This window comes from Salvelinus alpinus, chromosome 4 (genome assembly GCF_045679555.1).
Source record: "Salvelinus alpinus chromosome 4, SLU_Salpinus.1, whole genome shotgun sequence".
NCBI lineage: Eukaryota > Metazoa > Chordata > Actinopteri > Salmoniformes > Salmonidae > Salvelinus > Salvelinus alpinus.
Window position 1 is genome coordinate 44,351,026 of NC_092089.1, and position 26,987 is coordinate 44,378,012.

Here is a 26,987-nt window from a genome sequence, read left to right on the forward strand (position 1 = left end):
CGCTATAATAGCAGGTATGCAAAGATGAGTCTTCTATCTATCTCTATGGTGTAACCCCAGATCTGCTCCCTGGTTCGAACCAGGAAGCATCTCTCTGAAGCATTCATCAGCAAAGACTCAGACTCCTGGCAAGAGATGATGCTTACAGAGAGAAAGAGACAGCCAGCTATGACCTTATATCTGTAGTTATAGGGCCAGATTACAGTCATTTCCATGTGTATCTTCTTGGGAGTGTACTGTCAAGGGTTGGTATCAGTGCCTTTCAAAGTGGTCCTATATAGGCTAATTAAGAACTAGTAGGCCTACACTACACATATGCAAAAACTTACACAGACATACATGCACACATATACATTTGTCTGATGTCTAGTGATGGCAGAAGAGTAGGGCTCATGTGAATATTGTTGAGAACTAAGGGGTGTGTTCAGGAGAGATCAATGTTACAGAATGTTCAGAGAAAAAAAGTTATAAAAAAAGAATATTCAGATTCAAATATTTTGTGTGGAGATACATGATTATCTTTCAGGTAGAATAGGGAATCATGTTAGCTCTATCCATTACCGTTCTACCTGAAACGTTTAAAACATTTCACCTCACTGAATAGACCCATGACTCCTTACCCAGTGGGCAAAACTGGTTCAAATTATGTCATAATGATGTCAAACCAAGACAGAGGAAGGAAGGAGGAAGCTGGGAGATAGGTGAATGGTAATATGCAGAAGGAAAACCATGTGGATTCATCATACACCAATCACAGGAGTTAATCCATTTATTTTTGATTAAGACATCATTCATTTTGTTTAGAATTGTCACGTCTACACCCGCTCTATCCACCGGTCCTGGCAACCTATCTATATGCACACCTGTCAACCTTCATTACGTACACCTGCGCCTCATCATTAGAGACACCTGGACTTCCTCACCTCCTTGACTATTTCCCATTTATCTAGTACTCTATTGTTATCACCCACCAGGCAATATTCTTTATTTTTCCATGTTAGACGCATCTCTTGTTTTGTACTGTGCCATGGTCTTAGTCATTGAACTCACTAACTGCACTTGCTTTTTGACTCCCAGTGTCTACGTTACAAGCATTTAATCAATAAAGTAGCCCAGATGTATCCTGGCAAACAAGCTTTCAAAGTATTTTTTTGAATGTCATGAAACACTTGTGCTTAGATTTAAGTTATGATACTGACAAGTCTTCTTGCAAAGTTGTTTATACTGCTTTGTCATTATTTACTACTGTAAGTGTAACATTTTATATTATATAATATTATTCCAAACTTTTCCAAACCCACTTTTTCTGTAAGAAATTTAAAAATTCAAGAGTTGGCTAAACTGAATAAAAATGTCCTTCAAAATAAGCAATTAAGTTAAACTAAATTAGATTTATGTATTTAATTATTCCTTTTTACCCATGTCTTATGTAATGTATCTTGGCCCTCTTTTATATATTCCTTACCGGTGTCGTATCTTGTCTTATCTTGTGGACACTATTATGCCTCTTTGGGGGTTTAATTTAACATGTTTATAACTTGAACGAGTTTTGTAATAAGATCAAAATGAATAAAAACAAAAGTAATGTGACCTGTGACCTACCGATGAGGTGAATCAACCTGCTTGTCATGCTAATGTCGTGCGAATGACTGACAAAACATTACTTAAATTAAATGCACTAATCTTCTTAGCTTGTGAAATAGTCCATGATTCGCAGCAGGTACCGCTTTTGTTGTAGCAAGATAAGAGCCTACCACTGCGATTAAGTACCTATCGGCAGTGATATTATAGGTGTGTTTAATGGTTTAAGTATTAAGGGTACTTCCAAAACATAAAGAACACACTACTAGGCTATTTGGGCTATATAACACCTCAAATGGCCCCCATTTCTGGCACACACATGTGATTGATAATAGCTGTCATTAAAATGTGATTGATAGGGTCTCTAATCAATAGGGTTCAAATCCAGGTTGCATTACAACTCTTATGAGGTGATAACTATCTTCAATTGCTGTCATCTGGCTACTGGAAATGTATCAAAAAGGTTTACAAGTTTATATGATTTTGGAATCTTGTTCAACTTTAATCTAATGAATTCTACACACAAGTGAGGTCAGTAAATATAAAGTATACATATGCACATGTATCTGTGCATTGTCCAAATCAATTTCAGTCAATAAATAACTAAATAGCCACATAAAACAAGTTTGCACTCTTTTTATATCACAATTACTAGTTTCAATTAATAACAATTGTCCTACTTGGGTGAGATTCAGTAAAACATTTTTTAAATGATCTCAATTCCTGAATGTGTTTTATAAATGTTGTTTATGACATTGACTTATTTACCATTGTGCCTATGTAACTCACCACCTGGTTTCAGTCTTTATGTAGCAACATTTGAAATAGTTTTTTTACATGGTTTAAAAGTAGAGCTACAAAATAGTATATCATACACCACATTTGAGGAATGGGTAAGTAATTCTGCTTTGAAAGTTGATCTACTTGCAAACTCACTTTTGAGAAAATGGCCATTGAATATTTTGGTATCTAGTGAAGAGCTCTTCTTTGTCTACACCCTTTCAGCATCGTTCACACCCATCTAGTTTCGCTCTCGGAGCACACACTTGACGCTTTGGCCGATGATTTGTTTACCTATGGATATCATGAAAACAGCCTAACCGGCTCTGCTTGCAACCATTTCATTACGTTTTTTTTGCAGACGTTTACTAACACCGGCCATTTTCAAAGGGTGTTGTACACAAGTCACGTAACATTAGCTAACGAGCCAGCCAGCTAACGTTAGCTAGTTAAACAATGCCACAGTGCTGGGCATTTAAAAATGTATTCTGATTGTGAATTCATTCAGATATTGATCCTCATTTTCAGTCGTGGAAAAACGAATTTTACTCAAGTATGACAACTGAGTACACATATCTTAATAGAAAAGTCACTAAGTAAAATACTACTTGAGTAAAAGTCTAAATGTATCTGGTTTTAAATGTACTTAAGTACAGTGGAGTAAAAAGTACTCAATCATCATAGTTTTGCAAAAGTAGAAATGTTATACATTTAATTCCTTATATTAAGCAGTGGTGGATGTACTTAAGTATCAAAAAAGCAAAAAAGACAGACCTTTTATTCAGTTTGAGCTTTTCTAAAGGTAACAGTCTTACTTACGGATGCAAGAAGAGCTCAGAAAAAAAGTGGATTCTCAAATCGGAAACACTTCAAAATACATCTCTTACAGACAAAATAGAATTATGCCTTAATAATGACGGGAATATAGCCAGTACACGTAAGAACTTACAATCACTGACACTTTGCTTTAGAAAAAAACATTGTATAATAGAACCCTATACATAAAAATAAAATGTTTAGCTCATCCAAAGTACACACAACCTCACTGTAGGAATATAAGGACATCACCACTGATGGAACTGTATTAGAAATCAGTGTGTCAGGTCTTGCCTTTGTAACAAGGACACCTATAACTTGTGAATTTTAAACATAAATTAACAAAACGCATAAGGCATCCGTGTCCTTGGGCTTGCTAGTGTTAAGCTGTCATTACTTGAAGTTGAAGAATTTACAGTTCAGCTTCAGTAAAATATTATTTTCAAAGTTTCTGGAATCCAGCCTTGCTCTCCTGTGGCTGAAAACAAGTCCTGCAATGCTGAACAGCCTTTCACAGGCAGCTGATACAGGTAAGGGTGCGTTTAACCTCAGAGACAGCTTACAGACTGCCGGGAAGGACTTGAGCAACTCCATATGATCAGCTGAACAGGCCAGGTATCTGTCCAGCTGTTTGGAGCTTTTTTATGCTTGAGATGTTTTCATGGCAGAGAAGTCGTCCTCATCTGATTAACTGGTGCCATATCCTAGCTGCAGCAAGAGTTCTTCCAGGTGGTCCTTGATGTAGTCCATTCCTGAAATACAAGGAAGACAATAGAAATCACACTGTTATGAGCCTACATTAATCCATCCCCATCTATATAAACCAAGCAACAGGGCTAAATAGGCTACCCATTGGACTGAACCACAAAGTCAGGAATTTAGTTTAAAATGAGTGGTTCTCAAATCTATGAAGAGTCATTGTACACTATACACAGTTGTTTATGAAAAATAAAATACTGTTAATTAACCACATGTTCTCTTACCCATTTGAATGGTGGCGTCATCCTTTGTCCACGTTGTTTGAATTTGGGGAGAAGGATGTGGTGATTGACAGAGTCGAATGCCTTGGCCAGGTCAATGAATACGGCTGCACAGTATTGTTTCTTATCGATGGCGGTTAGGATATCGTTTAGGACCTTGAGCGTGGCTGAGGTGCACCCATGACCAGCTCTGAAACCAGATTGCATAGCGGAGAAGGTATGGTGGGATTCGAAATGGTCGGTAATCTGTTTGTTGACTTGGCTTTCGAAGACCTTAGAAAGGCAGGGTAGGATAGATATAGGTCTGTAGCAGTTTGGGTCAAGAGTGTCCCCCCTTTGAAGAGGGGGATGACCGCAGCTGCTTTCCAATCTTTGGGAATCTCAGACGACACGAAAGAGAGGTTGAACAGGCTAGTAATAGGGGTTGCAACAATTTCGGCAGATAATTTTAGAAAGAAAGGGTCCAGATTGTCTAGCCCGGCTGATTTGTAGGGATCCAGATTTTGCAGCTCTTTCAGAACATCAGCTGACTGGATTTGGGAGAAGGAGAAATGGGGAAGGCTTGGGCGAGTTGCTGTGGGGGGTCCAGTGCTGTTGACCGGGGTAGGGGTAGCCAGGTGGAAAGCATGGCCAGCCATAGAAAAATGCTTATTGAAATTCTCAATTATAGTGGATTTATCGGTGGTGACAGTGTTTCCTGTCCTCAGTGCAGTGGGCAGCTGGGAGGAGGTGTTCTTATTCTCCATGGACTTTACAGTGTCCCAGAACTTTTTTGAATTTGTGTTGCAGGAAGCAAATTTCTGCTTGAAGAAGCTAGTCTTGGCTTTTCTAACTGCCTGTGTATATTGGTTTCTAGCTTCCCTGAAAAGTTGATCAGGTGTTTAGAGAACATGCATTTGGCTAGACTAATGTTAGCTGGCTAAAAATGTGCCCAGATTCGGAAACTACCAGTTAGCTAGCTTGTTAAGAAGTAGGCTCGTGTCAGTTTAGTTAGATTGCTTTAGCTAGCAAAGCTTTCGAATCTGGCCACATTTTAGCCAGCTAAAGTAGGTATCTACTAGCTAGTGATCTATTTAGGTATAGAATTAGTTAGCATCAACCAACACTGCTGGTTGCATTAGCAAATGTGGGTTAGCTATCATACTAATTAGCATGCTAACAGTAGACTTACCTCAATGTGTTGTTTAGTTTCGAAGGCGAGTTCTTGAACGCTAGTATTTCCTGAACTTTTGGTAAACATAAGATATTTGTAAATATTTTTTATTAACAACAAATCAAAACAGAAAGTACATAAGGGAACACAAGTATATATAGATTATATGAGGATTGGATCAACTCTGCATGTCGTCGCCTGCTGCCTAGCAAAACAAGTTCACCCATTAGTGTGCCGACTCGCCGATGTTGCTTGCATCTTTTTTCCAACATTATTCGTATTTTTTCTTCCAGCTTCAGATTGATTTGATTTTGTAGCGAGTAACGAAGGTGTCATGGGAAATGAATCGGAGTAAAATTATGCTTTTTGTGTTTTTTTATGTAGGGAAGTAAAGTAAAAGTCGACAGAAAGAGTAAAGTACAGATACCCCAAAAAACGACTTAAGTACAGTAACGAATTATTTCAACTTCGTTACTTTACACAACTGATTTTCATTTGTTTTCAATCAAATATATTTCAAACCATACTTTGCATACTGTACATGCGCTACACTCAAAATGATCAAATCAATATTACATTGTCTCGAAACAAGAAGGCACCATTCACAGTTAGCTCGTTTAATCTGTTTAATTGTCTCTTTCATAAAGTCAATGAGCTGTAAACGTATGGACAGTACCTGAAATAAAAAAACATTAATGATGCAATGATTGTGTCGAGGAGAGGGTGGGGTAAGTGTTAATTTTGTATGTGTGTCACATGGTTAAGGTGATTAGGCCAGGGGAGGGGGAAGTGTGTTGCAAATGACCTCCTTGAGAGATGAAAATGTCTTGTCTTCCAAGGGAACACCACATCCCACTATTCCAACTTTCTCTTTTTAGAGTTTGGTATAAAAACGGCACTGCTGACCTCCAGTGTCAGAGCTCTATAGCAAGAAACATATCTTAGATCCACAAGTTATTCAGTCACAGAGACAGGACCAGACCAAGACTAGAGCAACCGACACAGAGCTAAACAACAGAGAAATGTCAATGGACTGCAGCATTGGTGAGGATAAAATCAATGGATTTTGGGCTTCTGGATTTAGCCTTTTTACTTTTGTGCTGTTTTTACTTAGATTCTCTAATATATTTTTGTGGGTCTAGTTAAAATCAGGTTTGCCTTGTTGCATGCATCTATGTCCTTGGGAAGACTTTTTGGCTAGTCCATCTGTAGATGCTCTACAATCCATCTACAGCCTATCAGTAACATTTCTACTAACCCTAGCACTAACCCTTATCCTAACCCTGAACTTAACCCTTACTCTAAACCTAATCGTAACCTTAGCAAGCAGTTGCTTATCAACAGATAGTTTGTTGATAGTATGACATAGAATTCAGACTATCCAAGTGTTTGTATTTCTGTCTATTCGTAGTATTACGTACTTAACATGTGAACTGTCCTCAATGACTTGTATGTATTTACTGTATTAACCGTCTCGACATGTTTTTCAATGTTTGATACTTACCACTGTTTGTCTTATACTTGTGATTCATTCATCCTTTACCTTTGTCTTGTTTGTTTGTTATCTCTTTGTACTGTTTGACGTGTGTGTCTATACCAGTAGGAGATTGGGCAGTGAGGAAGAGGATATTTCCCTCCCTGATACACTTCCCTTTGTTCCATTTCCATTGGCTCCTGCCTTGATGTAATCATTGGGATGCCAGAGGTATTTAGAGCTGTAGTTGCCGTTTCGTTCTATTATTCAAAATAAAATGTATCTAAATCAATGTGAGTAACATTGGTACTGTTCTGCAGGTCAAGACAATGCCGCACAGACGGGTGCTAGGACCATGGGGCGCAGGAAGAGAACTATCTTCACCAAAGAGCACCTGAAGCTTCTGCGGGTGGATTTTGATGTTGATCCCTACCCAAGCATTGCCGTGAGGGAGCGCCTATCCCAGGCCACTGGCCTAACAGAATCCCGCATTCAGGTAAGTGGTTGCACACGCACACACCTTTCCCATTCAATTACGTTGTAAAAAGCACATTCTCATCTAGCTATCCCTGTCTGTTGCAGGTGTGGTTTCAGAACAGGAGAGCCAGAACAATGAATCACAGGGATCACAAACTCTCCCCTCAGCCAGAGTCGGCTCACCCTATCCCCAGTCCCTTTCTACCTACACAGTCTTTCTCCAAACTCCTCCATGGGATCAAAGATGTGACCCACCAGGTCGACATAGAGGAAGTCTCTTATTACCAGCCGCTGAGCCACAGCCAGATGAACGAGGAGGACTGCTTCTACGGTCCCTCATCTTGTCCCCCCACCTTCCCGCTCTCTCCAGGGGATGCCGGATACAGCAGTCCCTCATTCAGTGTGGGAGTGAGACATGACAGGTTCCTGGGCACTATCTCTCCAGGTGCTTTGCCAGAAGCTCAATGGTCCACCGTTGCCCAGGAGTTCACGTTTGGCTCCCAGGGGGAGGGCCAGGCCTTCCGCTACTCACCTCCATCTGGACTTCTTCATCCCCAGTACGCCCACGGCGGACTCCAGTCCGTTCGTGCCAGCAGTACCTTCGACCAGTTCTCAAATTGCCCTGCCACACCGGACTCGGCCTGCTGGGACATAGGACTTGAGAACACATATCCCATAGACCAGGGTTTCCTGTACAGGGAAGTCTCCGACGAGTACTCAAGTCCTTCTGGGCTCTTTGATGTTATGCAAGAAGCCCCACTACCTGAACTTCCCAGTGTGTGGTAGACTTCTTTGAGCAGATGGAGTAGAGTTCAGTTGCAGGACCAGTAAACACCCCTACCATATTCATAAGTCTTCAATGGAAAGGGTTGCCAACACTCCAGGTTTGAATAGGTCTAGCTCTTGTAAGAACTAGTGCTGTTCCGGGACGGTTTCAATGAAACAAATAATGAACATTTTAATTATGTCGATGGACTTATAATCAATCCCAGAATGAGTTCGGCAACATTAAGGCAGACCTGAATGTATTTGCCATGTACAATAGGACTGTTGCATGAATGAACATAGCTGCTGTGTTATGTAGGGAGTTAATTTACTACTATAATATAGGGTTAATCTATTTATTTTTAAAACATGTAATTAACCAGGGGAGTCAGTTAAGAAAAACTCATATTTACTGGCTATAAAGGGTGTATAATAATACATTGACAATTTATTTTACATAATGTATCACTATTTACTCCAAATAAACACCTACTTTGAACTGCTGTTTTGATATTTTATTCTCTCATAATTGACAATGAAATAGGAATACCATACCCGCAGTAATTCGTTTAGAAGAAGGCTTTTAAGTCACTCTTCCTTTGTCATTGATAGATATCTGCAAAAATATATTAGATTACAACCAAATGGCGGAACGTGTTAGGAGGCGGAACGTTTAAATTGGTGGATGTTTCCTAGACGCCTGGAAATACAGATGGCCATCACTTCCTGATTCTCTGTACGCATGTGAGACAGTTGGTAACGCGTTTGTTTTGCAACTATTGTATTTGTCCAGATGAAGTAAACAAATGCACTTCATTAACTGACTGGAAATCAAGTCGTTTGGCGTAGCAATTTGCAGGTAATGTGGCTTTATTTCTCCCTGCCTTCATAAGTTGCAATTAGCTTTGACAAGTACAGAAAACGGGTCTAAGAATATTTCGTATTATTCTGTATGTAAATCTGACACACTCCATGTATACTGAATATAAACTCAACATGCAACTATTTCAACGATTTTACTGAGTTAGTTCATATAAGGAAATCAGTCAATTTTAATTAGACCCTAATCAATGGTTTCACATTACTTGGCAGGGGCGCAGCCATGGTTGGGCTTGGAATAGCATAGGCCATAGGCCCACCCACTTGGGAGCCAGGCCCAGCCAATCAGAACGAGTTTTAACCCCACGAAGGGCTTTGTTACAGACAGAAATACTTCTGTTTCATCAGCTGTCCGGGTGGCTGGTCTTAGATCCTGCAGGTGAAGAGCCACGTGTGGAGGTCCAGGGCTGGCGTGGTCACACGTGGTCTGCGGTTCTGATGCCGGTTGGACGTACTGCCAAATTCTCAAAAATGACATTGGAGGTGGCTTATGGTAGAGAAATGAACATTCTCAATTACCTGGCAACAGCTCGGGTGGACATTGCTGCTAGTGTAATGGATGTGAAATGGCTAGCTAGTTAGCGGTGGTGCGCGCTAATAGCCTTTCAATCGGGTTACGTCACTTGCTCTGAGACCTTGTAGTGGTTCCCCTTGCTCTGCAAGGGCCGCGGCTTTTGTGGAGCGATGGGTAACGATGCTTCGTGGGTAACTGTTGTCTGTGTGCAGAGGGACCCTGGTTCGCGCCCGGGCGCGAGGAGACGGACTAAAGTTAAACTGTTACACTCAGCATGCCAATTGCATGCTCCCCTAAAACGTGAGACTTCTGTGGCATTGTGTTATGTGACACAACTGCACATTTAAGAGTGGCCTTTTATTGGCCCCAGCGTTTATATTTTTATTCAGTGTATGTGTTACATTTCATAGGTATTAATTTGTGAATGTCCATCCATTTCTTATGATATATTACGAATTACAATTTGTATTATAGCTTACGAATTGCTAAACTTACAACCTTCTAGGCTAGGGGTAAAGGTTAGGAGTTAGGTTAACATGCTAAATAGTTGCAAAGTAGCTAAAAAGTAGTAAGTAGTTGAAACATTGCTAAAATGCTGAAGTTATCCATGATGAGATCGGTATCTATGGGTGAGCCATCCCTTAAGTAGACTGGAACTGTGCCCATGTTTTTCAATGGTAAACTACCTGAGTAAAACATTTATTCACCAGCTTTGCCTCAACTCCTTCAGAGTTGAGTAGGCTACCTGCCGGCAGATGGCGCTAATATTCCTTTTAGGTTGTTTTTCCAACTGCATCCAACTAATCTATGCAGTCGGCTATACACTTGTCATGTCCCCCGGTGACCGGCTCGTACATAAAACATCCTCCATTCAGGCTGCAAGGGCGTCGATTTCCTTGTTACGTAGCTTTAATGGCGAGCCGTACAAAAGGGGTAAAATTGGCGTACTGTTAAAAAAAAAAAAATCCACCACCATGCTAGTCACTAATGCTACTTCCTGATTTGGAAAAGTGTAGCGTGTTTTGTCGACATTTGGAAAGTTTACTGATAAATTTGCTGTTTCCATCAGGCATATCGTGATAAAAAAAATTAATCCTACATGTACTTTACGTGCATAAAAGGTTGGATGGAAGCCTGGGTAGTGGCATATCCCATCCCTTTGAGGTTTGTTTTCCAACTCATCTCTCGCCGGCTCTGCAGTGTCTAAATCTAACCATGATGGCGTTCTGACTCCAGTGCAGCTCAGTGTAAACAAGTGTAATAGTCGAAATCTGCTGGCTAAGCCAGTTGCATAGATTCCAGTTGGACGCAGTTGACAAAAACAACGTAAAAGGAACAATAGCGCCATCTGCCAGCCGGTTGGGCTAGAGTTGACAGCAGGCTTGAGTTTTTGAAATGAACCTCCGACTCCTTTGAGTCGCTATGCGTCAATACTTAAATGTACATTCTTAAATCCTTCCTGTGTACCCATTTTTGTCCTAAGTTGCGTGCCTTAGTATTTCTCAGTCAGTGGTTGTATTTGATTAACGTTTTATTAAAATGTATTACTTTCAGCAAACAAAGGCACGCAACAACTATAGTTTGGTCTCAACTATGTTGAGGTACTTGGCAACAGTCGGCTACAATTTGTATGCCAGATGTCATATCTTAATGTGTTGGCATTACAGTTTAGCTTATACAAAACATTGCCATAGTCAGATTTTTCTTATTTCTACTTTTTCACTGAATCAAGAACAAAGAAATGATCTTAGTCCAGTTGCAGGTGGTTCTCCAAAAAAGAGATTATTCAGATATATATTAAATCCACGTTTTGCACCGAGTGAGGTGTTCCCTCGCCATTTTAGCTGCCAGACATCTTGCATTTCCCAACATCTTTGCAGGAGCTAGTCATTTCTATGCGTCGTGGCCACTTGTAGTGGTAGATGGCAGCGCATCACACATTGCGACCAAAACAAAGATGTACACACATGCAAGATGCATTTCTCACTTGATATAAAACGTGGATGTAATATCTTTCTGAATATTCTGTTGTTTTGGAGAACTATCTGTAACCGGACACGGCCATTTCTAAGATACTTTCTTTGTTCTCGTTTCAGTGAAAAAAGTATCGCCAAGGACAGGTAAGTTGAAAAATCTATGGTGACGTTTTGTCTGGAGTTACATGCTGACCACACCGCTCGCGTGCGTTGCAAAATAAATGTACATAAACAACAAATGTTATTCAATCATTGCACCCACACTGCTCGGGCGTCTGCGTGGCCAGGCGCTAAAATAGAACTTGGTTCTATTTGTGATGCTCAACGCGCTCCAAGTCTTGCCTCTCCCATCCCCTCATTGGTTTTTAGGAGCATATACCCACGTGGGTGATTGAAAGATACTCAGTTCATCTTTGTGGTAATGCACTGTAAAGTTCTTTGCCAACCGCCAAAGTCCAAAGAAGAAAAATAATCCTGAAGGTGGAGAGATGACGAGAAACTAATTCGGCTTACCATTTTATCTGTGGATTAATTGTCGGAGTAGAGGACATTGTTCATTTCAGGTAAAATAACAAAGTAGCCTGCAACAGCAAGGCTTTTTGACCTGTCTCCAAATTATATAATATAATTGGTTCAATGTTTTGATATTTCAACCTGTGTGTCCTGATCGCGTCTGGCGTGGGTGAACAAAATCAACTTGCCCGCAATAGCGGACGGACGCACGGTTTGGTCAGCATGTAATGCCCAGTAATGGAAACGTATTATTAATTATTATTAGTTATCACGTTATCTGGCGTACAAACTGTAGCTTAGGTTGAAATGAGCTCCAAGCTAAATCTGTTTGCATGGTAGCTAGCTGGACATGCAGCTAGTGTATTAACGGTCAGGTTTTCTTTAAGAAGTACAAAAAGAGACTCCTCAACACTTGAGTAAATGTTGTAATACAAAGACGACTAACTTAATGGTCGTCAAATGAGGCAAACAATTTATGATAATGTTGTTACATGTAGTGGATTGTAGGTAGTGCTGCTCCCAAAACACCCACTAGCTATTAGGGCCGGGACGATACCAGTATCTCAATCTTTTTTCCATGGCAAAAATGAAAACACGAAGCTGGTAACTCTTTGCTCCTTTAAAAACCTGCTGTATGTAAAACAGTGTGCTGTAGCTTGTAAAATACATAAATATGACTCTGGATGACAACATGTTTGTTTCCAACATTAGGACTGTTTTCCGAAATATGTTAAATCTGCTTTTTGTTTCCTTGCTATGATACTGAGTATCGCTATACTGGTATTGTCTCGGTCCTACTAGCTATGTTGTGAGCTGTGTAAAATGCTTGTACAATGTATAGCATAGACCAAGTTGCTGCAGTTACTTTTATATTGTCAGACAAAGCCATCACCTCTTACTGATACTTATTTCAGATTTCCATGAGTTGAGTGACCCTGTTGTTACTAGTAAATGCACTACAACCATTATGGGCAAGTTTCTTGAGATACTGTAGGTAGTTCACTCGCATACACAGAGGTAGTTGGAACTATCTAAATGATTGTTACATGAAGCACCTAATTAAGTGGGATGTGCATAAGGCAAAGCTACATTTGATCTTCCAACTACAGTTTCTGACCTGTGTGATTGTCAGATAGGAGAAGATGGAGGGGAAGGAGCCAAAGAAGGAACAGAAGCGGCACCAGCAGAAGCACAGCGGGCCCAAGGCGGAGAGGAAGAAGAGCAGGAAGCAGCTGGGAACTCCAGCCGGAGATGACGAGCGCAAGAGGAACCCCAAAGCGTTTGCGGTCCAGTCAGCAGTGCGCATGGCCAAAACCTTCCACAGGTCAGCAGCATTCGTATACATGCCCCACTATACTACACTACATGAAAAATCATCCCACCATCAGCTTTCATGTTTGTGTTTTTAGCATTTATTTTGTTTTGTTTCACAAGGTTTACATAGAATATTGTTGTCATTTTAGTTACTGTGACACTAATCTGTGGCTTACAGGTTCATAGAAATAACCATAAGAGTGAATGCTGTTAACATGTATCTTGAGTGGTTCAGACAGAAGGACAGACTTTGAGATTTAGAAAAGCATTGGAGAGGAGGCGGCACAAAAAGTGCAGACAGACACAGTTCAACATCGTAGGAAACTATAAACACTGTTTTTTTCCCCCCCCTCTCCCAGAGCCCAGGACCTAAAGGCCAAGAAGCATCACATACCCCTGGTGGACCGCACCCCTTTAGAGCCTCCCCCGATAGTGGTGGTGGTGGTAGGACCCCCCAAGGTGGGCAAGAGCACCCTCATCCGCTGCCTGATCAAAAACTTCACACGGCAGAAACTAGGGGACATCTGCGGGCCTGTGACCATCGTCTCTGGTGAGCTGAGCTTGCATGTTTCTTACTGTATTATGATCAGTTAGGTCGTATTCATTAGTGCACACCATAGCAATGCAATTTGCAACCGAAAATGTAAACAAGCACTTCTTGGAAAAGTTAAGGTAGTCCCTCCCCGTTTTGTCACGTTTAGTTCCTAGTGAATACAACCTTGCGTGACCACAGAGCTGTCACTTAATGTGTTGTGTTTACCTTGTGTGACCACAGAGCTGTCACTTAATGTGTTGTGTTTACCTTGTGTGCTAATGCCGTCGCACCACCATTTTCATTTTCCTTTCAGGAAAGAAGAGGCGTCTTACCTTCATCGAGTGTAGCAATGACATCAATACAATGATTGACTTGGCAAAGGTTGCTGACCTGGTAAGTTAATTTGAGTATGGTGGTTGAAGCCAAAATGTCTGAATTTTAAAGGGATTGATAACTAGATCGAATTGTACTTCTTATGATATTGGAGTATGTACAGTGTCTGTTTTGATGCCTTATTGTTGGCTTTTTACTATTTTATCATGCTACAAAAATGTGGTGTTGGCATAAACACTATTTGTGAGTCCCAAATGACATCCTATTCACTATATAGTGCACTACCTTTGACCAGGGCCCATGGTGCACTACTTTTGACCAGGACCCATAGGGCTCTGGTCAAAAATAGTGCATTATATAGCAAGTAGGGTGCCATTTGAGATGCACTTATCTGAGACAATTGAATTGAACCCAGACTTCCTTACCAGACAATAAAAATAGACTTGACGTGAGGCTATCAGTAAGTTAAAGACTGACATCCCTGTGGTCCACCAGGTGCTGATGCTCATTGACGCCAGCTTCGGCTTTGAGATGGAGACCTTTGAGTTCCTCAACATCTGCCAGGTGCACGGCTTCCCGCGCATCATGGGCGTGCTCACCCACCTGGACTCGTTCCGCAATAACAAGGCCCTTCGCAAGACCAAGAAGCGGCTCAAGCATCGCTTCTGGACTGAGGTCTACCAGGTCAGCACCGAATTAGAATGAGAAACTTTTTATCTTTGGCTTCACACCATAAATCGTATTAGCAATTGTGTGTAAGAGTGAGTGAGTCCGTGCAAATAGTCTCTTAAAATGCAGGTGAGTACAGGTAGACTGGTCTGTACAGGTAGATGGGTCTCTGCAGGTAGACAGCTTAGGGTGAGCTGCTCAACAATCTTATGGACTGGAGGTAGAAGCTGTCTCGGAACCTGTTCGTCCGAGACCTGATGCTCAGGTACCGCCTGCCGGAAGGTAGCGGAGAGAGCAGTCCGTGGCTGGAATCCTTGGCGATCTTCCAAACTTCCTCAGAGGCCGCCTGGTGTAGATGTCCTGCTGCCTGCATGACTGGGCAGTCTTCACCACCCTCTGTAGAGCCTTGTGGTTCAGGCCGGGTAGTTGCCGTACCAGGCGGTGATGCAGCCAGACAGAATGCTCTCAATGGTGCACCTGTAAAGGTCCCTGAGGGGCCAAGCCAAACCTCTTCAGCCGTCCTGTAGTATTCGATCACCTCTGTGGTTTTTCTGAGGTTGAGAGAGGTTATTGTCCTGGCACCACTCTGCCAGGGCTCTTACCACCTCTCTGTAGGCTTTCTCGTCATTGTCAGTGATCAGCCCTATCCCCGTTGTGTCGTCAGCAAACTTGATGATGGAGTTGGTTTGACAGGTTTTTTTGTGAAGTATTTTTTATTGGTTTTCACAAATATATTCAAACGGTACAGAGCATGGATAATACCAAAAGCAACAACAACTGAACACCATACTGTAACTAAATATATACAATCTATATATACAATCTATAGCTAGCATATTTAATTTCTTGGCAAGAGCTGAGATATTTCTGATGTGCTAGATAAACCTTGGAGGTAAATTAGGAGAGTTGGCCAGTCTGTGCCAACCCTGCACTTCCCCTTCATGCATCCTGCAACTCAGCTTTTTTCTCTTGTGCTATCGATGTGACAAGTTAACTTGTGATTTTCTTCGGTTTGTCTTGATAAAACGTTTTAAAAAGTGTACACTATCTGTCAGAGCTTGTAAATGTGTTATAGTTATAAAGGCTAACAATCTCATAAACATGGCCTCTGTTATTTTCTGAACCTAATCCAACACAAGTCCCTTTCCTGAACAGTGTTCCATGTTCCCTCTTTGTTCCCACAGGGTGCCAAACTCTTCTACCTGTCCGGTATGGTGTACGGAGAGTACCAGACCCAGGAGGTCAAGAACCTGGGCCGCTTCATCTCCGTCATGAAGTTCCGCCCGCTGGTGTGGCAGCAATCTCATCCCTACGTCGTGGCCGACCGGTGAGTGTCCAGACCTTTTAGAGAAATGTGCTTGTAATGGAACGTAGCCAGAACTGATTCAGAGTAGGGAAAGTGACATGGATCAAATCAATTAACTACCAGGGAGAAGCAGTACCCGGACTTTGGGCAAATGGTGTGTACTGTATGTTGCTATTATTGTTTTGTAAATGCTACGCTGCTGTTGTATGGTGCTATGTATGGTTGTGTGTAACATAGATGTTTTCTAGTAGAAAGAATGTTTATGGTGTGTGTGTGTGTGTGTGTGTGTTGTGCACACTTGCGTGCCTGTGAGTGATGGATCCTAGCGCCCCGCTTTGGTTTTCACTCCGTTTTCAAATGTTCTTGTTGAACTGTACCCCTTCACTGTTCCTCGATCGCACTCGCCATCTACACAGCATGGAAGATTTGACGGACCCTGAGATGGTGAGGGTGGACCCCAAATGTGATCGTACTGTATCTCTCTATGGCTACCTGAGGGGGACATACTTGAAGAGTAAAGGCCAGGTCCATATCCCTGGTAAGTATGCTCATTGGGTTCAGATCAAATGAGAATCTGAGCCCTTTTGGGGAACACTAACTTGTAGAGATTAATTTAATACTGCATCAATACTCTCAAACCTAGTACATATTGACATGCACTATTCACATTCAACTATGTATTTTGCAAATAAACATAGCATGTGGTTACTGCGGTGGTGTGTTTGGGAAATGTTTCACTCCTACACAGTTGTACAAAAGTGGGGTTTTGAAAACATTGATTCTGAAAGCTTTATTGTCTTAACATTGGGCAATTTGGTTTGAAACCTAACACATGATGGCACCCTCTGCAGGTGTGGGGGACTTTGCGGTGGCAGACATCAGCTTCCTGCCAGACCCCTGTGCTCTGCCTGAAGCGCAGAAGAAGAGGGCTCTGAACGAGAAGGAGCGGCTGCTCTACGCTCCCATGGCGGGGGTCGGGGGGGTCGTGTACGATAAGGATGCAGTGTACATCGACCTGCCCGGCGGCCACGTCAATCAAGAACAGGTCAGTTCCAACCCGTGGGCCATGTTCAGTAAGACACAAAAAAGGAAAATGCTTTGAAACATTTAACAAAAAAGAAAAAACTATGTATTTTTATTGGTCAAAGTCAGATAGTTGATGGATGTTATATGGAAGTCCTCCTGAATATAATTGACTCCTGTTATATACAATGGCCTGAGACTGTTGAAATGAGTGTACTAAACCTAGTGTCATGGGCCATTGAAAATTCCCTCTCCCCTGAACCTAGATAATGTCCAGAGGATTTTGGTAATGTGTGTGCCTATGCTCCTATCATCAGTTATTTCTGTCCCGTGTCCACTAGGAGGAGGTCCGTCCCACCACAGAGTTGGTCCAATCCCTCATCGGTACACACACCACCCTGGATGCCAAGATGGCCGCCAGCAAAGTGTCACTATTCACAGGGGCGACTGCCCTGACCCCCGGGGAAGTGGAGGAGGAGGAGGAGAACGGGTGAGTGACGCTCACGCAACAACGTCTTGGAAATCTCAAGTGATACCCTATTCCATACATTGTGCACTACTTTTGACAGCCACTATGGAATCATTTGAGACACAGCCTCATTGTTAAAATTGGTGAAAGACTAATTGTCAAGAGTCGCAGCCCTAAAATCTGTCAGTCTTTGCAATTTGAGAGTCGCTACATTTCTCTAGTCCTAATCCTCAGCTTTATAGCAAACCAAGTGGCTACTGTTTTGTTCTTTTATGAAAGAAAAAGTGGACCCTTAAATAAAGGAATAAAGAAAATGATATATATTTTTGCCTCTGACTTGTGTTGGTCTCCATCTTGTCTTACAGGCTGACGTCAGGACCCCAGGAGAGCCGAGTCTGGGACCCTGAGACACAGAGAGAGAGGAGGAAGGCTGTCTTCACTGAAGAGGAAGATGATGACGATGATGATGACAGCGAGGGTAGCAGTGACGAAGAGGGGGATGAGGAAGGAGAGTCTGAAGAAGAGGATGAGGGGGTAAACAAAGGGGAAGAAGAAGAAACTGTTTTGAAGAAAGAGGCTAAGGACAAAACTGAACCAAAAGAGAAGCAAGGAATAAAGACCATCCCTCCAGTGAAGAGACAGAAGATGGAGGAAAGGAAAGCGGAGAAAGAGCCAGTGGTGGAGGTACCTGCCTTTGCAGACAGTGAGGATGAGCTGGAAATGAGTGAGGAGGAGGAAGGGGGGAAGGGAGAGCAGGAGAGTGAAGGAGAGGAAAGTGATTCGGAGGGGGAAGAAGATGAAGAAGACGGTGCAGTGGAAAAGGGGGATCTCAAACCAATAGACTCGGGTCATTGCTCGGAAGAGGAGGATGCGAGTGATTCAATAGAAGATGACTGTGAAACCATTGTCTCGGGCAAAGAAAGCAAGAAGTCAAATGCCGCCACCAAAATGGAAGAGGAAGATGAGGAGATGGAGGGAGGAGAGCTGTGCTATGAAAGTGCAGGTAATATTCGGTCTATTCAGCGTATTTCCATTGTGGCCCCTCCCCCTTGTCTATACTACCTCTTCAGGGTCCACAGATTTTTGTTCAATAATGCTGCTCTGAATTGAATACCAAGTTGAGTACTTGAATCAGGTGTGTTAGTGGCAGGCTGGAACAAAAACCTGCACACCCTGGTGAAAGCAATATTTTGATGGATGCACCTTACCCCAACAGTTGTCTGTTGAATTCAAAACCAACCTAGCCCTTACTCTCTAGGCACTCCTGTAGATCTGATGGGACTGAATAGGTTTCTTGCCTTGTGATAGGATAATCTAATGACCTATCCAATCGTATTACATTTACAGGAGTGCCTAGGAGCTACGGGTCGATTCAGAATGCGTGCTTCGGTCTGCCATATTGCTTTCACCTTGTGAATACTGATGGGGAGGGGAAGTGGCCAAATGGAACAAGAACTTAAGTTGGAATCAATAATTAATTTGACCTTTGACCCTAACCCACCTCATGTTTCTCAGGGGCACTGCGGTGGAAGGAGGGTCTGCAACAGAAAGCGTCGGAGGCGTTTCTACGGCAACAGCGCGCCGCCCCCAACCTGCGTAAACTGGTGTACGGCACAGGTAACGTCTCCTCCTGGATTTCAGTAACAATATTATACATTTTTGTTCTAAAGGAATTTTTTGCTATTCATTTTACTGACATTTTCCCTTTCATCCTAATGTCAAGGCGGTCTTGTTTGTTGAGCACTAGTGTATTCATTAATGCACACTATAGCAAAACGTTTAGCAATGAAAATGAGCATTTGTTATTGGACTATTTTGCCCCATTTGCTTCTGTTTGTGCCTAGCCTTGATTTCTGACTGGCTACACTTGTTTCCTTCAGTGGCAGAGGATGATGGTGATGGGGAGGAGGATGAGGAGCTGGGAGGGCTGTTTCGAGTCAGCCGCCCCGAGAAGGGCAAGAAGCATCGTACGGACGGTGTGGACTGCTCCCGTTTTGACCCCGATGCCGCTCGCAATTGGGACCTGGAAGAGGTAAAATAAATCTACAAAACCATATTGTAGCGCCCCTTTCCTTTGTCCCATCTCTTTTACTACAGGGTTTATCTTCCTCTGGGACCCCAAGGGTTGCACATTTTTGTTTTAACCCAGCACTAGCACACCTTATTTGGTTCTGGACATTTTAAAGTGTGGAAAGACCAACAGTTGGAAGAAAGGCATTAAGTAAGACGTTAGAAGGAGCTATGGATGGAGGCATCCATACATTTCATATTCTTACCTGGGTTGGGGTCAATACAGTTTTGTTTCCGTCAATTCAAGAGATTAATTAAATTTAGAATATTTGTTTCTAATTAGTTATCTAGTTTCTAATTGACATAAATATTGTTTCCTCAGATGCTGGACTCGATAAGGGACTGTTTTGTGACGGGGAAATGGGAAGACGATCAAGATGCTGCTACATTGCTGAAAGAGGATGGTAAGGAGTTGCTGCTCGTTGCTTAATAATGTTGGGATTGTTTTCATGACTTTCTTGGTCTTATCCTTAAGTGCTTTATAACTGCAATTTGTCCCATTTTAAATGCAATCTGTAAAGGTCGACTCCTGTGTTCACATCGAATATGGTAAGCAGAGAGTAATTGAAATTAATCTTCCCCAATTATTTAAATTATTGTCATGTGCTCTGGATATGGGCTCATATTCCCAACAGAGTAGTCCCAATCCATCAGGGCTATGTACTGTATATCAGAAGTCCACTGTTCATTATCACCCCCTCGCTAACTCGCTCTTATTTTCTCTTTTAGAGGAGCTGTATGGCGACTTTGAGGACTTGGAGACGGGGGAAGTGCACAAGGGGAAAGCTGGCAAGCAGAAGGACCAAGCCAAGGAAGAAAGTGATGAGGAGGAGGAGGAGGAGAAGCTGATGAAGGTGGACGACGAGACCCAGAAGAACAAGCGTCTGGAGAAGAAACGGCGGCTGAAGGAGCGTTTCGACACGGAGTATGACGACGGAGACGCCACCTACTTTGACGACCTCAAGGAGGAGATGCAAAAACAGGCAGAGGTGAGGGGTTATGGGGTCATAGGTATGACTTTTGATATGACAGGAGGCTCTGGCCCTGTTTGAGTACTTCAGAAATGCCTCCTTTGTCCTTTCTTGATGTAATCACAGATAAAAAAAAAATGTTTTGTGTAAGTATTTTGACACTTAATTTAGACAGTTATGAAATGAGTGGGAGAAACAGTGGGAAGGGTGGATGCAGCCAATGTTCCCTAAAAAATTTAGTCACTGTGCAAATTTCAGGTCTGCTGAGTGTAAACTTGAACTTAGAACTTCTGGTGCATGTTTACTGTGCACACTGAGGCTGTACCTGCTTTAAGTTTGTTTTAACAGTGGCCAAGTAGCCTACTGTGGTTATTTGATCATAATGTAGGCTGTAATGTAGGCCATACAAAAACAATGGAGAAAAACGCGTCACAGAACATTTTAGCATGGAAATAGCTGTTCTATCATTCGGCCTACAGTAGCAGCCAATATGTGGTGTTCAATGCCTACATTCCATTCGACTAAAAAAAAAAAAATACAGTTGAGGTTGGAAGTTTACATACACCGTAGCCAAATACATTTAAACTCAGTTTTTCACAATAAATGACATTTTATCCTAGTAACAATTCACTGTCTTAGGTCAGGTACGATCACCACTATTTTAAGAATGTGAAATGTCAGAATAATAGGAGAGAATGATTTATTTCAGCTTGTACTTCTTTCATCACATTCCCAGTGGGTCAGAAGTTTACATACACAATTAGTATTTGGTAGCATTGCCTTAATTGTTTAACTTGTGTCAAATGTTTTGAGAAGCCTTCCACAAGCTTCCCACAATAAGTTGGGTGAATTTTGGCCCATTCCTCCTGACAGAGCTGGTGTAACTGAGTCAGGCCTCCTTGCTCGCACACGTTTTTTCAGTTCTGCCCACAAATGTTCTATAGTATTGAGGTCAGGGCTTTGTGATGGCCACTCCAATACAATATAAGCCATTTTGTCACAACTTTGGAAGTATGCTTGGGGTCATTGTCCATTTGGAAGACTCATTTGCGACCAAGCTTCAACTTCCTGACTGATGTCTTGAGATGTTGCTTCAATATATCCACATAATTTTCCTCCCTCATGATGCCATCTATTTTGTGAAGTGCACCAGTCCCTCCTGCAGAAAAGCACCCCCACAACATGATGCTGCCACCCCCGTGCTTCACGGTTGGGATGGTGTTCTTCGGCTTGCAAGCCTCCCCCTTTTTCCTCCAAACATAACGATGGTCATTATGGCCAAACAGTTCTATTTTTGTTTCATCAGACCAGAGGACATTTCTCTAAAGTACGATCTTTGTCCCCATGTGCAGTTGCAAACCGTAGTCTGGCTTTTAAATTTTTTTATTTATTTTTTATTATACATTTTATCCCATTTTATCCCCAATTTTCGTGGTATCCAATCGCTAGTAATTACTAGTAATTACTATCTTGTCTCATCGCTACAACTCCCGTACAGGCTCGGGAGAGACGAAGGTCAAAAGCCATGCGTCCTCCGAAGCACCACCCAACCAAGCCGCACTGCTTCTTAACACAGCGCGCCTCCAACCCGGAAGCCAGCCGCACCAATGTGTCGGAGGAAACACCGTGTACCTGGCCCCCTTGGTTAGCGCGCACTGCGCCCGGCCTGCCACAGGAGCCGCTGGAGCGCGATGAGACAAGGATATCCCTACCGGCCAAACCCTCCCTAACCCGGACGACGCTATGCCAATTGTGCGTCGCCCCACTGACCTCCCGGTCGCGGCCGGCTGCGACAGAGCCTGGGCGCGAACCCAGAGACTCTGGTGGCGCAGCTAGCACTGCGATGCAGTGCCCTAGACCACTGCGCCACCCGGGAGGCCAGTCTGGCTTTTTTATGGCGGTTTTGGAGCAGTGGCTTCTTCCTTGCTGAGCGGCCTTTCAGGTTCTGTCGATATAGGACTCGTTTTACTGTGGATATAGATACTTTTGTACCTGTTTCCTCCAGCATCTTCACAAGGTCCTTTGCTGTTCTGGGATTGATTTGCACTTTTCGTACCAAAGTACGTTCATCTCTAGGAGACAGAACCCGTCTCCTTCCTGAGCGGTATGATGGCTGCGTGGTCCCATGTGTTTATACTTGCATACTATTGTTTGTACAGATGAACCTGGTACCTTCAGGTGTTTGGAAATTGCTCCCAAGGATGAACCAGACTTGTGGAGGTCTACAATTATTTTTCTGAAGTCTTGGCTGATTTCTTTTGATTTTCTCATGATGTCAAGCAAAGTGGCACTGAGTTTGAAGGTAGGCTTTGAAATACATCCACAGGTACACCACCAATTGACTCAAATGATGTCAATTAGCCTATCAGAAGCTTCTAAAGCCATGACATAATTCTGGAATTTTCCAAGCTGTTTAAAGGCACAGTCAACTTAGTGTTTGTAAACTTCTGACCCACTGGAATTGTGATACATTGAATTATAAGTGAAATAATCTGTCTGTAAACAATTGTTGGAAAACTTACGTGTCATGCACAAAGTAGATGTCCTAACCAACTTGCCAAACTATAGTTTGTTAACAAGAACTTTGTGGAGTGGTTGAAAAACAAGTTTTAATTACACTTAGGTTGGAGTATGTATACTTCCAACTTCAACTGTATAAATATGTTTTACATGCAGGCTTGAAATTAACCTGTTTATCCAAGGAGGTGACTGAAAAATGTTGTTTGATGCAAGAAACCACTTTACAAAATAAAATTCATTATTATTCCCATACCATTATTAGAGAATCAGACAAATGCTACACTCTGCTTATTGGCTACTTATTCAAGACCGTCTCAAAATCCAACACTTCCCCGTTAAGAGATTAAAAAGCTCAGTACCTGACTTTCTTTTCAAAGATGGCAAGAAATGTACACGTTTTGTGCTCTTGTTGGAAGCAACCACTCCCCCATTGTTGACTAGAAATGACCTATAACAGGGCTAATAACTCAAAGTAGCCAAGAATATTAACAACATGCAGCTCTCACTTTGATCTCAAAACAAGCGCATCTACTCAAGACCGCTCATACTGTAGCCTAAACACAGTCCAGTTCAAAGTGAATGGCACAGATCATATGGCAATGTCTATTTGTATATAGGCCTACTGCAGCTCTGATTGGTTATGGCGCACCGGTCCGTGTAGAATACTGCGGAGTCATGCAAGTCAATGCAATAGAATCCTACTCCAAGAAAATCTCTTGCACATTTAGTTTTGCATACGAAATCTTGCATAATTAGTTTTGTTTCGGTACATTACATTGAAAGTGGCTAGTATTGCTTTGATGTGTTCACAATTGCCACAGTAGAGCTAAACGTTGATAGTGTTAACTAAAGGGGAAAACTGTAGAAATTTGAGTGACGTTCAACCTCAAGCTTCTGTGCACGGCTGCGCACACACACAGCTTAGAGGGAACTTCGCATATGTGGGGAGCTTCGCATATGTGACATGGCGGGAGTGTTACCACTCAACCACTGCGTAATCACAGATCTGAATTGGGGAGTGAACAGGGTGGTAAACTTACCTGCACCTACCTAACCACCAGATCTGTGCTTACGTCTAAGAAACAAGGAAGGATGCATTTGGAAATTATTCAAACAGGGTCAAGGTAACATCTTATTATGCCCAAAAGGAAACCAAAGTTGTCAGTGGTATTCCGATCAGACATTGGGTCATGTTCATCAGGCACAATGAGGGAAAATCAGTCTTTAAAATGCAAAACAAAACTGTGCATGCTCTTTTTTAAAATGTTAAATCCACTTACAGGACTGTCAACCTTGGCACTGACAAAGTATATTCAGTATGTGGCCTGTGTGGGATTCAAACAAACAACCCTGGTGTTGACAACACCATGTTCTAACCCACTGAGCCTTTCATTTCACCACAATCTCTAAACCTTTCTCCTCTTCCTAGCTGAACCGGGCTGAGTTTGAGGACGTGGATGACGAGACACGGGTCCAGTACGAGGGCTTCCGGCCTGGCATGTATGTCCGTCTGGAGATCCCCTCCCTGCCCTGCGAGTTTGTCACCAACTTTGATCCCCACTATCCCATCATCCTCGGGGCTCTAGGTGCCAGCGAGGGGAATGTAGGCTACCTGCAGGTAAGTGAAGGGTTAACGAGTCAGACTCCGTTCCATTTCAATTGAAGTAGAGGGAATTGGACTTCCAGTTCAAGAACTAACTCTTTGGCTGTGTCTGAAATATCACTCTATTAAATACAGGGATGTCCCATTGAGACTGATGTTTCTTTTACAAGGGAGCCCTGATTCACAAAAATGCCTGACACAATTATAACAATCCAAGGCGGGAGCATGAAACATACAAAAATACATTTTTTTTTTTAAACGCATGCATTCCTCTGTAAAAAGGTAATTTACCAATACCCTGAAATGTCTGAAAGGCAATGGTGCGTCCAATTGTAGGGTATTCTAAAATGTGTTCCATGTATGTGGCAAGTAAAAACTAAAGGCTGTTTTACCTAAATCAGTAATGAGAACAGGAATTTCAAGAATTACTGAGTGAGTAAGGTATTTGTACTTCTGTAGGTCAGGAGCGATGTAGTATGGTAGTTTCTGCACGAGCGCTTTATAAATGAACAGAAGGCAATGTTCTCTGCGTTGCCAATGATGGCCAGCCTACTTCCTGATACAGATCACAGTGACGGAAAGTCAACTGAACGATTTATTCTATCAAGCGAAAGGCACAATCTATTTCTGTAGAAGAAGCACATTTTAATTCTGTTTCTTCGTTAGCTCATCTACATGTTTTAAATGACTACTTGTCATCGATCCAAATGCCAAGGTATTTGAGTGGACTCGCTCCATTCAGCGTGCAGATATGTCTGAGCTCTAGAGAACAGAATATACTTTTTTATCTGCATTCAGTACCAGTTCGTGGTCAACAAGTGGTTTTTGTATGACATTTTAAAGCAGTCTGCAGATCAGCTATAGCCTGGTTCGAAGAGGAGGCAGAGTACAGCACACTGTCATCAGCATAAGTGTAGCTTACAGTTTTTGACTAAGGAACCAATATCGTTTATGTACAGTGGGAATAGTATTGGCCGTAAATCAGTGATGTAGTGGTGCCTGGAGAAGTGGGTATACTAACATTTTGCTAAAAATATTTCTAAACAACCCCGCCCTGTGTTAAAAGTTAAATGAGTCACATAGGCCTAAACTCGCTCTCACACTTTCGTTTAAACAGCGTTTTAAGTCCACCACAATGCTTAAACCACATCAGGAGACCATTTTTGAGGTCTGGGTGAAAATGTAAGAAATGTAACATTTTGAGTGTAGTTACCCTTTAATTCAACTGCAGGCACCTAGCACTGTTTGGTTAGCGGTGTTTCTGTATTACACATGAGATGGAGTTTGCAAAACAAATGGCCACTGGATTGATATCATGATATCATTCTGCTGGGTAGGCATAGGCTAGTTAACATTTAATTGAAGGTTTCTGGGAAAACCTTTCCATCTACCAGAAGATGGTTAGGCCCATCATTAGCGTCGCAAAAATTGTCCTGTTCCTTAATTGTTTGAAACCTTGAAATTTTACTAAGTACCTTGTTTCAAAGTAGAGTATAGCCAAAACATTAAAAAATATTTAACCTTTATTTAACGAGGCAAGTCAGTTAAGAACAAATTCTTATTTACAATGATGGCCTACAACGGCCAAACCCGGACGAGCTGGGCCAGTTGTGCGCCGCCCTATGGGACTACCAATCACGGCGGTTGTGATGCAGCCTGGATTCGAACCAGGGTGTCTGTAGTAATGCCTCTAGCACTGAGATGCAGTGCCTTAGACTGCTGCGTCACTCGGGAGCCCCAAACCCACTATAGAAATATGGAGGTAATTATTTTAAAGACTTCGCTCTCCTGTGGTATTGGTTTTAAAATCAACTTTCTTTCATTGTTTAGCAGCCAAAAGCATTATCCTAGTCATATTAGCAACCCCTGATAGTTGTTGCATCTTTAGATCTCCCCTCCTTCTAAATTTCTCATCCCTTCTGATAGTGCCTCTTTACTGCATCACATCGATGTAAAGAAGCTAGCTAGCTACATGGAAGTAAGAGGGAGAGTAAACAACATTGTTTCTAGTTGAGGTTAGTGACAAATGAAGTGTCCTGGCTTCGCATCAGTTCAAAAAGATTGACGAGTGACTGAAGAGACCACCTAAGAGCTGTGTGCGAGCCGCACAGATCAGCTCAGTCAGATTGCGCAACTGAAAGATGTAAATTCTGCTAATGAGAAGATGGCATAAAATATTCTGCATGCATCCTTCTGATTGGACAAAAAAGATGAAAAGGAGCTTCACGTAAAATTAAATGTCCTTTAGTCTCACATGGAATTCTCG

The 26,987-nt window shown here is 42.2% G+C and overlaps 2 protein-coding genes and 1 long non-coding RNA gene across 6 annotated transcripts in view; 2 read left to right on the forward strand and 1 right to left on the reverse strand.

Annotated features, from left to right (window-relative positions):
* Nucleotides 1-3,125: 3,125 nt before the first annotated feature.
* Nucleotides 3,126-5,536, reverse strand: LOC139573654 (uncharacterized). The gene is made up of 2 exons (XR_011674636.1): nt 5,329-5,536; nt 3,126-3,929 (listed from the first exon to the last, which is right to left on the reverse strand). It is a non-coding gene; the product is annotated as an uncharacterized lncRNA (long non-coding RNA).
* Nucleotides 5,537-6,134: 598 nt separating this feature from the next.
* On the forward strand, nt 6,135-8,529 carry mxtx2 (mix-type homeobox gene 2). Its single transcript, XM_071397349.1, has 4 exons — nt 6,135-6,354; nt 6,911-7,015; nt 7,105-7,280; nt 7,367-8,529. Exons 3-4 carry the CDS (start codon nt 7,140-7,142, stop codon nt 8,045-8,047), a joined length of 822 nt encoding a protein of 273 aa, XP_071253450.1. The 5' UTR covers nt 6,135-6,354; nt 6,911-7,015; nt 7,105-7,139; the 3' UTR covers nt 8,048-8,529.
* A 204-nt stretch (nt 8,530-8,733) lies between these two features.
* bms1 (BMS1 ribosome biogenesis factor) overlaps nt 8,734-26,987 on the forward strand; it is a 39,913-nt gene continuing 21,659 nt past the window's right edge. The window contains exons 1-16 of one of the 4 annotated variants that reach the window (XM_071397400.1): nt 8,734-8,885; nt 11,516-11,539; nt 13,041-13,232; nt 13,582-13,772; nt 14,071-14,150; nt 14,586-14,774; nt 15,944-16,086; nt 16,482-16,603; nt 16,917-17,110; nt 17,430-17,578; nt 17,923-18,560; nt 19,073-19,174; nt 19,438-19,589; nt 19,950-20,031; nt 20,357-20,616; nt 24,548-24,736. In XM_071397400.1, the coding sequence (XP_071253501.1) occupies nt 13,051-13,232; nt 13,582-13,772; nt 14,071-14,150; nt 14,586-14,774; nt 15,944-16,086; nt 16,482-16,603; nt 16,917-17,110; nt 17,430-17,578; nt 17,923-18,560; nt 19,073-19,174; nt 19,438-19,589; nt 19,950-20,031; nt 20,357-20,616; nt 24,548-24,736 (2,673 nt within the window). In that variant the 5' untranslated portion in view covers nt 8,734-8,885; nt 11,516-11,539; nt 13,041-13,050. Of the gene's footprint in view, nt 8,886-9,253; nt 9,399-11,515; nt 11,540-13,040; nt 13,233-13,581; nt 13,773-14,070; nt 14,151-14,585; nt 14,775-15,943; nt 16,087-16,481; nt 16,604-16,916; nt 17,111-17,429; nt 17,579-17,922; nt 18,561-19,072; nt 19,175-19,437; nt 19,590-19,949; nt 20,032-20,356; nt 20,617-24,547; nt 24,737-26,987 lie in introns of all 4 variants that reach the window. The other 3 variants (XM_071397401.1, XM_071397399.1, XM_071397402.1) reach the window with 3 other exon arrangements.